Source organism: Emydura macquarii, unplaced genomic scaffold (assembly GCF_026122565.2).
Source record: "Emydura macquarii macquarii isolate MOO-44397 ecotype Brisbane River unplaced genomic scaffold, CSIRO-AGI_Emac_v2 contig_2249, whole genome shotgun sequence".
NCBI classification, from domain to species: Eukaryota; Metazoa; Chordata; order Testudines; family Chelidae; genus Emydura; species Emydura macquarii.
In genome coordinates, this window is record NW_027132386.1 from 372,744 (window position 1) to 382,764 (window position 10,021).

Consider the following 10,021-nt stretch of genomic DNA (forward strand, 5'->3'; position numbering starts at 1 on the left):
CACCCCAACGCATGGCTCAAAACTACAAAGGCTGAAAATGGAGAGTTTTTTTCACGCCCAGAAATCATTGAAAGAAACTGCCTGTGTCTGGACAAAAAGAAAATCGTTTTCTCTGAGCAATTCCAGCCCCTGGAGCTGTCATGCTTGGCCATCCATGGCCACCGTGATGCGGGGATGGGCTGGTGTTTCTCATGCGCCAAGGGAGCAGATGCCGCGTCAATTACCCCCACCTGGTCATGCTCAGGGCTCAGGTCTCACCTGGGCCGATTCCTTTAGGATTTCTTCTTGTCATCCAGAGAACGGCCCGCTCTTCCTTTAGATGCCCGTCGGCCGCCTCCTTGGTCTCCAGATCTAGTGGCCATGAGTTCCACAGGCTCACAGCGCACGGCAAAGGAAAACGGGGCTTGGCCAACACCAGAAAGTTAATGTGGTGGCACTTTTCCATTTCCTCCCCCAGACGGGGAAAAAATCCGCTGATTTCACGCTGCACCGGTTCGAGCCCCCGTTTTTCAGTCCACGTGGAACTTGGGAGGCCGGTTCGAAATACCAGAGTGGCTCGCCGACGCGCTGCCTTCTACACCGGCCTGTCCGAGCCCTCCTAAACCCCCTCCGCCCCCATCTGATCTCCCTTGCATGCGGGTTGCCAGCCCGATGTTCCCAAATAATCAGCTCCGGTTTGGAGCCTGCAACCCCTGGTTTGCCTCAAGTGTTGGGAGCGGATGAATTCCCCCCCTCCCTGCCCCCCGCCGGCTTTGGTTTTCCTGCCGATTCGATTCTTAGGGCTACGTGACTGGGCTCTTGGCCTGCAAGTCATTGCACGGCTTGTTCATGTGCTTAGGCGAAAGGGGAAGCGGCTTGGAGGCTCAGCCTCAAAGTTCAGGGTCAGGAGTTCATCGATGGCTGCGGGCCAGCGGTTCTCGAGGGAATTTTGCAGCCGCCGAGGTGGAGTTTCTGCCCACAAAGGCTGTGCCCATGTAAACCGGTCAGACTTTCAGGGCCCAGAGGGGTCTCGCTGGTTTGCTAAATACAGAGACTGACCCAGCGGGCCCAGTCGCTCTGTCTTTGAAAGGTCTGACTCAGATTCACGGGGAGTCGGGGGCTGGGATTAGCTGGTCTCTACGAAGCTCGATTCGAGCCTGATGGGGAAACCGAGGCAAAAGTGTGGCAGAGCAAAATGCCAGCCCAGGGGCCAGGCAGGCTGACGTCCCCCCCCGGGGGTAAAACCCCATCACAGAGCAAATCCAGGGCCAGCCCCTCCCCGTCGCCATCTACTCCCCATGCTCTGCCCGGCTCCAACCCACAGTCACGTCCCCCCCGCGCTCCCCTGGGGCGACCCCTCCTGCCTTACCCCTTTCCCTGCCCCAGCCCAGCCCTGCGTGCCCTCTCGCAGATCTGCAGGGACCTCCGGCCCCAGGCGTCTGTGCTCCGGGACATCCCCCCAGCGGCTGATCTGACTCAAAGCGGCGGCTGTGGGGAGGCCCCCGTGGGCCCGGAGGGGACGTCCTGCCGGGCCAGGCAGCTGGGAACAAATATGTAACGGCTGTTGGCATGTCTCCAGCAGGTTTTATTACAGGGTCGCCACCCTCCTCCGACAGCCGGGGAGAGAACCCAGGAGTCCTGGCTCGCAGCCCCCCTGCTCTAACCCCTAGACCCCACTCCCCCTCCACAGCCAGGAATGCTCTCATCGCCAAGGAACCCAGTTGTACCCGGGACCTGTGCGCCAGGTGCTGCCCGGCGGCCGGACAAAGAGACGGACGCCGGCCCCACAGCCCAGGGGGAGCCCCTCACCCCGGCCCCCAGGCGCCGTCACCCGGCCCCGGCTCCTACAGCCCCCCTGCCTGGGTTGATTGAAGGGCACTGACCGGCAGGATCCCACAGGGCCCCCAGCACACCCCGAAGGGAGGAGAATCCCACCCCCCAGCCAGGGCCCCGATCCCCCAGTCAGACCAGCCCCTGGGAGCCGGGTGCGGATCCAGCCCCGAGGCCTGCGGCCCCAGGAGAGGCGCCGTCCCCGCCGGGCCTGGGCTGCCCCGATGCAATGTCCCGGTAGCCCCTGGAAGGAGAGAGCAGAGGGGACGAGTTATGGGGTGTAATGGGGCCCCCCCCGGTCCCCCTGCCAGTCCCAGAGAGGGAGAGGACTCACCTGCATCGGTGCCACCCCAGCCCCATGGCCACGGCGGCCATGGCCAGCACCCCCAGGACGAGCCCCACGGCCAGGCCGGGGCCCCAGCGCCCGCCACGGTCTGTAAAACACAGGGGTGCCATGCTGGGACTGGGCGCGGGAATCCGGACCCTGTTCCCTCTGCCTCCCCAGCAGGCCCCTGCTGCCCCCCCCTGCCCCACTGCCCTCAGCCCCTCCAGCCCTGTTCCCTCAGCCCCCCACATTCCCACCCCCTCTGCCTCCCTGAGCCCCAGTCCCACTGCTTTCCCCCCCCCAGTCCCACTCAGGACGTGCAGGTGAAGCCCCCAGAAACCACGACCCTGCCCCCCACCCCGTGGGGAGGTGCACCTACCCCACGGGATCAGCAAGCTCTGGCCCCCCCAGGCTGCTGTGATCCACGCGGCAGGCGTAGCTGTGCCCGTCGCCCGGCTGCACGGCCAGGGAGCTGCGCTGCTGGTAGGTCAGGTCGGCGTTGGGCAGGGTCCCGGTGGAGTTCAGCCGCCAGCCCGGCTCCACCTCCTCCCCGTCCTGCAGCCAGGCCACATGGATGGGCCAGGGGTAGAAACCGGTGACCCGGCAAACCAGCAGTAACGGCGCGGGGGTCCCGGCTGGGGGAGACGCTCGGGCAAACACCACGGCCACCGGCCGCTCTGAGACAGGGCAGAGAGAGAGACGGGGTCAGGGAGAGGGGACGGTTCAGTCTGAACCTCAGACTCACCAGCTGAGCCCAGCTCCATTTCCCGGGGTCGGGCGTCGGCCCAGCTGTCCTGGCCAGACCCCAGTTCTGCCCCCTGCGGTTACCCTTGGTGGTGGGATCCCCCTTCACTTCCTGTCCTAAAAGGCCGTGCAGTGCGGCTGTGAAATGGCTCCTGCGCTCCATCCCAGAGGTAGCTGCATTTGGACACCAGGTGAGAGATCACTGTATAATCAGCCCCCACACCTCACCCCAGAGGTGGCTGCAACTCAGTGCCAGGTGAGGGATCTTTGTATAACCAGCCCCCCGCGCCCCACCCCAGAGGTGGCCGCACAGCAGTGAGTGGAGCGCGGTCGCCAGCCTCACCTTGCCTCTCCAGAGCCTTTTTCCCGGCCTGGACGAAGTTTCGGAGCGCCTTGGCACACGTGTTATTCAGGAGAAACTGCAGCGTGACGGCCACCACCCTGTCGTAGTTCAGGGCCTCCTGGGTGCAGCGCGTCAGCCTGTCCCCGCGCCGAGCGACCCAGGCGCCCCGCTCCACGGCGAAGCTGACGAAGTCCTGGCCGTCCAGCCCGGCGTCGCAGAACCGCCTCGCCGCACCGTTGGGCTGGAGCGCACAGCCGGCGGACCACTGGGTGACAAAGGGGTCTGGGGGTGGGAAGTGGGGGGGATGAGACGGGCCCCCGGAGGTCACCGGGGGGGGGGGGGGAATGGGGTTGCGGGGCAGCCCCGGCTGGAGTTTGGGGGACGTCGGTTTTTCCAGGCCAGGGGACGGGACACGGGGCTTTTCACCTCTAGGGCACCCAGGCTGCAACCTGGGCTGGGGGGACTGGCTCGGAGAACGGGAAATGGGGCTTTTTCCCTGCCCCAGAAGCCCCCAGGGCCAGGGACCGGCTGTCTCACCGCCCCGCTCCATGGCGCCCTGGGAGGACCCACCACATTGCTGCCACGAGCGTGTCCGTTCTCAGCTCCCCGGCAGGCGAGAGGACGGGACCCCCCCCCCCCGACTCCCCCAGCCCCGTACTCACAGCTCGCCCCTTGGTCCTTCGCCACCTGCTGCAGCAGACGGACGAAGTCGGCCAGGGTGCGGCGGATCACGGCCCCCAGGTCCTGCCACTCCTGCGGGCTCAGGCCCCGGCCGGCCCAGGGCTGGAGGAAGCGGATCCGACCCGAGGCGGAGTCCAGGGCGTGGGTCTCCAGGTCGCCCAGGCGGGCCACCCCCTGCGAGGCCGCCGTGGTGGCGTTGTGGAAGACGGTGGTGAGCAGGACCTGGAGGGTGAGGGAGGCCGGGGGCGGAGGAGGAGAGGCTGGCGGAGAGGGGAGGAAAGGAGCCGAGGGCAAAGCGGGGGGGGGGGGAGGAGGAGAGATTCATGAGTCTCTGTCTCGTTCACGCCCCCCCCCCGATTAGGGGGGGTCCGGCTGCTGCCCCCTGCCCCGCCTTCCCCTTCCTCCAGCACCCCCAGCGAGGGGGACGAGCTGCCCCGCCCTGGCCCTGGCATTGCACCATCCTCACCCCCCCCGGTGGGGGGTCCCCGCTTACCGGCCAGGGCCCACGGCGCCCAGGAGAGCAGCAGCAGCTGCATCCTGGCAGGGAGCAGGGGACCCGGGCTCAGGCTGGCGTCTGGGAACCTCCCCCCCCCGCAGGTTCACACGCCCCCTCCGCCAGCTTCTCCCGCGTCTCTCTGTGCCCGCAGGTGCCAGCCCCAGAGCCAATCAGGGCAGAGCTGGACGGGGAGCGGAGGCGGCACAGCCGGTGGGGTACCCGTCTGCACGTTCACCACCAGGCCCCGTGCCAGGCTGGGCGTGTGCGAGACGCCCCCCCCACCCCGCCCCCGTCTCCTCCAGATGGGGGAACCACCGTGCCCATCGCAGCCCCCCTGGAGCCGTGGGGCCAGCCCCTGCTGCCAGGGGAGAGTCCCCCACTGGACTCTCTGCCCCGCTCCCTCCAGCACAGCCCCCCCCCGGCGCCGCCATGGGGCCAGCCCCGACTGCCAGGGCCAGATTCACCCCCAAGCAAATGGGGCCGGGACCGGAGGCATTTGCAGGGGGTGGCCCTAAAATCACGGCCGTGCCCTCTGCCCGGGCGCTGCCCCCAAACCTGGCCTGGCGCGGGGGGCAGGTGAGGGGGAGGGGAGGGCAAAGCTGCCCCCATGCGCCCCACGCTGGGGGTCCGGTCCCGCAGGGCTGGGCCTGGCTTCCCCTGTGGGCAGGGGCGCGGGAACAGCCGGGCAGAACTTGAGTGATGGGGGAAACGGGGGAGCAGAAGGGATGGGGAAGCCCTCCCTAACTGCCCCCCCAGCTGCCCCTCCTAGCTGACCCCTCGCCCCTCCATCCCAATGGCCCCTCCCTCTCCCTGCCTGGCCCCCCTCCCGCTCCCTGCCCCCATCCCAATGGCCCCAGGTGTCCCGTTCTGTTTCCCAGGTGTCCCCATGGGTCCCGCGGTGGGGGCTGGCTCAGAGCCACCCCAGGCACCTGGGGAGGTGACTCTGATTTAGTCGCTCATGGGGGGCCGGTCATCTGCGGGATTTTTCCCAGCTGTGGGTTCAGAAGCCGGCAGAGCGGAGCCGTGGACTGTGGGCGTCTGCTGAGCGTAACCTTCTGACTTCACACCCACAGGCGCCAGTCCTGGGACCGAGATGGTGACCAACAGCATGCAGGAAGTCCCTTCGCCTGGGATTCCCGGCTAACGCACCCATCCCGGCACCGGGGAGCAGCACCGCCTCCAGAATGGACTCCAGTCAAAACCTGGGGCACACAACGTATCTCCTGCCCCTCTGCCAGCCCCAGAGCTTGAAAGCCCATGACAACGGACGCATTTCTTCCTGTGCTAAAAGCTGCTGTAATACACAAATATAGTCTTCATCACCCAACCCTCTCCTGACTGTGCACCAGCTTCTGGGGTGAGCAGAGCTCATTCTTCTGTGTGCATCTCCCCTGCCCCCACCGCCACAGCCTGGGAAAAGAACCCAGGGGTCCTGACTCCCAGCCCCACTGCTCCAACCACTAAACCCCACTCCCCTCCCCGAGCTGGGGCCAGAACCCAGGAGTCCAGCACCCCTGGGCCTGGTTCAGCTCAGGTCTGCGCAGCGGCTGGCAGGGCGGGGGAGGGGGCTCCACAGTTTCTGTGGCAGGCTGGAGTGCGCCGAGTTGCTCGGGGCTCTGCATTCACTGGAGCCGCTGCGCGTCGTGGTGAGAAACAGGAAATTCAGCACTGGGGGAGGCCGCAGGTTTTGCAAAGGCAGCAGGTGGTGGGGCCGGGAGGCCGGCGGGGGCAATTTACCATCAGCGCCCGAAACGTTGGAGTCGGGACCGCGGGTGACACACAAACAATGCAGCCTGGTGCCCGTCCCTCCAGCCGGAAGCAGGTGCCAGGCGCGCGGCTTTCACTGCCAGGAAAGGCATCCAGCCTGCAAGGGTGCAGAGAAACCTCTGCACAGGGAAAAGAACCCAGGAGTCCTGGCTCCCAGCACCCCCCCGCTCTAACCAGTAGACCCCACTCCCATCCCATAGCTGGGGAGAGGAGCTCCCAGATCTAACCCAGCACTCCCCTCCCCGTGGACGTACAGGCTGAGCACCGAGGTGTCACCCTCCAGCCAGGCGTCAGCAGCCACACCACACCTTTGATTGGATCGAACCGTTTCTAACGACGCGAAGGGAAAACACGGGGGCAGATCCCAGCTGGATCAGAGGAGCTGGGGGTTCGGCCCCATTTATTCCGAGAGAGCCGTGGCTGATTCCCACCGGGGGGGTCTGGCCCCATACATCTCTGTACAAGGCCCACGCCAGCAGCCCCCCAGGGGGTACATTTCCCTCTCCAGACAGACCCACACCCAGCATCCCAACACTCAAAGCAGCTCCCGCTATAGCTACGCTGCCCCTTCCGCTCGCTTCCCGGGGCCGCGCGACCCACAGCGACGAGCAGACGTGAGCGGAGAAGCCCCGGTTTGGCGGGAGACCCCGGCAGGTGGCTCCGAGTCCAGCGAGGTCTGACGGCTTCTGAACCCAGAGCTGGGAAATCCTGCAGGTGACCGGCCCTCGGTCAGCAGCTAAATCAGAGTCACCTTCCCCCGTGCCTGGGGCGGCTCCGAGCCAGCCCCCACCGCGGGACTCACGGGGACACCTGGGAAACAGAACGAGTGCGTCACTGAACATCCTGGGGGGAAATGCTACGGGGACGGAGCCCTATAAATACAGAGACAGAGACTGAATCCCCCAGGATGAAATGCAGCCACCTCTGGGGTGGGACACAGGGCTGTTTATATGGGGATCCCTCACCTGGCGCTGAGATGTGGCATCTCGGGGGGGGGTGGGGCAGAGAAGCTGGTTATACAAGGACCCCTCACGCAGGCGGAGATGCGGCCACTTCTAGTGTGGGGCACGGGGGCTGGTTATGCGGGGACACTTCACCCAGCGCGGTGACCTGGCCTCTCTGGGGTGGGTGCAGGCAATGGTTACATGGCGACCCGCTTGCCCGGTGCTGGGGCACAGCTGGCTCTGGGGTGCGGCGTGGGGGGCGGGTGACCAGCCGGCACAGGGATGCCATGCAATAGTTCGGGACAGGAAGTGAAGGCGGATCCCGCGTGGAGTCGGTACCGTTCCAAGGCTGCAGACTGAGGATGATTCCCAGGGAGCAGAGAATGACGAGCAACAGGCTGACGACGGCTCGGTAAAAGAGGGGCCTGTAATCCGGACAGAGCTCCAGTCTCCTCGGGACACCTAGACAAAGCAAAGGAGGGGGTAGGAGATTCCTGGGCTGACACCTCCCAGATGGGAAAGGCCCCGTGTCCCATTCCCCGTCCCCTTGGCTCACCAGTCGCACTCGGCTTCCCCTGCGTCACTCTCAGCTCGGTGCCTTCTCCCGTCCCTGTCCCCTTAGTGTAGATTTCGATGCAGCACAGATAGAGGCCAGAGTCCCGCTCCTCCAGCTCAGACAGCGTCAGCGTCACCTTCCCCTGTGTGATCTCATCCAGACTGGACACATGGAGCCGCCCCCGGTAGAAGGGGTGGTTAGAATCCAGCACCACGTCCTCTCCAGATCCCCTGAGCCAAACCGCTTTAGCTTTGATGCCCTTTTTATACTGAAAGGTGCAAGTCAGGGTCAGGTTGTCCCCGGCTGTCGCGTTGAGGGACCTGGGCTGCTGGGAAACTCTCAGACCATCTAGGGAAGAGAGAGAACCTGCGTCATGCACCGGGCAGCACCGTGCGACTGGATAGACCCATCCTGGCCGTTAGAGAGGATCCGCCACCATAGTCCTGTGTGTGCAGCTGATCTTTCCGCCTCTCTCCAGCTCTGTAGCAGTATCTGCCTCTGTTCCTGCATTCACCTTCATTCCTCAATTCATGCTCTGAACCGAGATCCAGCCATCTACTCTCCACTCCTAGACCCATTTATCCACCTGTGAATCCATCCAACCTTTCCTTCCTACATCCCTGTCTGTCCAGCCATCCTCCATTTCTGTCCCTCCCTAGATCCACCTTGGCCCGTCTATCCCCAGGGAGTTGCTGCCATCCCCGCTGCCGGATAAATCCAGTAATTTGTTCACTTTATCGAGAGCCCCCGCCCTGAGTTCCCGGCAAACTCACCTGGTGTCTGGGTGGATGATCCTGCATTTCGGATCTCTGCTCTCCTGCAGCCGGCTGGAATTTCTGCAGCAGCTTCGTTGGAATGAAAAGACAAGAGGATTTTAGTGCATTCCCGCTGGCCGCCATCTTGGGTAACAACCTGCAGATTGAACCGGGGCCCTCCAGAGCGGAAAGCAGGAGTTGCTGCAGCTCGAGCTGAATCGCTGGGGCCTGTGACAGCCTCTGTTCCCCACGGGTCAGCACAGAGGGGGAGCTCTGAACACCCTCCAGCACATTACACGGGCAGTACGGAAATGAACCATCCAGTCTGCACAGCAGCCCCCAGTTGGCTAATCCGGCGTTAAACCCACTCTGGTTTACACTGGCTGCACGGTTTCTGTCTGTCCCAAGAAGGACGGATGGATGGAGGAATTGATGCAGAGGAAGCATGGATGGATGGCTAGAGACGGCGAAGGGAAGGACGGATGGGTAGATAGCAGACGGAGGGTTACCACAGATGGACAGATTAGATGCGATGGAGGGAGGGATGGATGGAGGCTGTGGAGGGATGGTGGTGGATGGGTAGATAGAGGGAAGGACGGGTTAGAGGAGGTAGGTGGGTACGTGTGGGGGTGGCTAGGGATGGCTGTGGGATGGGGACGGACGGACAGGTGGACACGGGGGCGCAGACAGACCGATGCCCGGGCTAGCCAGCCAGGATTTGCCGACATACCTGCGCCCCAGCTGGGGATGAGGAGGACGAGGCAGAGGACGGGGCTCAGGGCTGGCAGCTGCTCCATGGTCCCCAGTGTCTGAGCGACGCCGCGGAGCCAGATCAGCTCAGCTCAGCATCCTCCGGAAGCGTCAGCCCCAAGGGCCGGTGGAAATGTTTTGTGGTCAGCACCTAGGAGATGGGCTGCATAAGGGTGGAGGAGGGTGTGTGTGTGTCTGTGCTTTTCACCATGACAGGGGCCTGCGTACATGTCTGTCTCCATGGGTGTACACGCACATCCCTTCCGGCATGGATCAGTCCTGCCCCCGTGTGTGTCCTGGACCCTAGACCGCTCACAGCTGAGGGGGATTCCCCTCTTCTCAGAGCTGTGGTAACAGAGACCCCCACCCGTTAGCTCCCCATGAGCCCCGGGGGCCGTACAGGGAGAGCCGGGCTGTGGCTGAGGTGGGCAGGTTTGGCACCGGGTGTTTTACTGGGCGGGAGGTGGACGGGAGAGGCTGGAAAGGGGCAGGATGGATCGATCCGGTCTCAGCTCCTTTGGTCTGTGTGTCTGTGGTGGCTCCATCCATCCATCCATCCATCCTTCTGTCCATCTGTCTCAGGTGGGGCCCTCTGTCTATCCGTCCATCCATTGCTCCATTCATCTGTCTCTGGTTGGGCCATCCCTCCGTCCGTCTGTCTGTAACACGCTCTCTATTTGTCTCTAGCTCTGTCCCTCTGTCTGTCTGTAACACGCTCTCTCTCTCTCCAGCCCGCACACCCTGTTTCCCCTCTGCACCCCCGTCACCTCCCGCTCCCCCGACCCCTGATCTCTGCCCTGACTTGGGGAGCCCCACTGAGGACCGTGTCGCTGACCCCTGGCTCGCAGCGG

General features: G+C 64.4%; 1 protein-coding gene and 1 pseudogene across 1 annotated transcript; both read right to left on the reverse strand.

Moving 5' to 3' along the window:
* Positions 1-1,816: 1,816 nt before the first annotated feature.
* On the reverse strand, positions 1,817-4,501 carry LOC137161137 (antigen-presenting glycoprotein CD1d-like; annotated as a pseudogene).
* Positions 4,502-6,901: 2,400 nt separating this feature from the next.
* NCR3 (natural cytotoxicity triggering receptor 3) lies at positions 6,902-9,424 on the reverse strand. Its single transcript, XM_067560241.1, has 5 exons — positions 9,151-9,424; positions 8,439-8,510; positions 7,666-8,013; positions 7,449-7,571; positions 6,902-6,975 (listed from the first exon to the last, which is right to left on the reverse strand). Exons 1-5 carry the CDS (start codon positions 9,215-9,217, stop codon positions 6,902-6,904), a joined length of 684 nt encoding a protein of 227 aa, XP_067416342.1. The 5' UTR covers positions 9,218-9,424.
* Between the last annotated feature and the right edge of the window lie 597 nt (positions 9,425-10,021).

Bases quoted from the DNA above. Each gene is read 5' to 3' on its own strand.
- NCR3 (XM_067560241.1), bottom strand. From the start codon at position 9,217: ATGGAGCAGCTGCCAGCCCTGAGCCCCGTCCTCTGCCTCGTCCTCCTC. The intron at 8,511-9,150 runs GTATGTCGGCAA...ATTCCAACGAAG, and splicing joins CATCCCCAGCTGGGGCGCAG to CTGCTGCAGAAATTCCAGCC. The intron at 6,976-7,448 runs GTACCGACTCCA...TCTGTTTCCCAG, and splicing joins CAGTCTGCAGCCTTGGAACG to GTGTCCCCGTGAGTCCCGCG.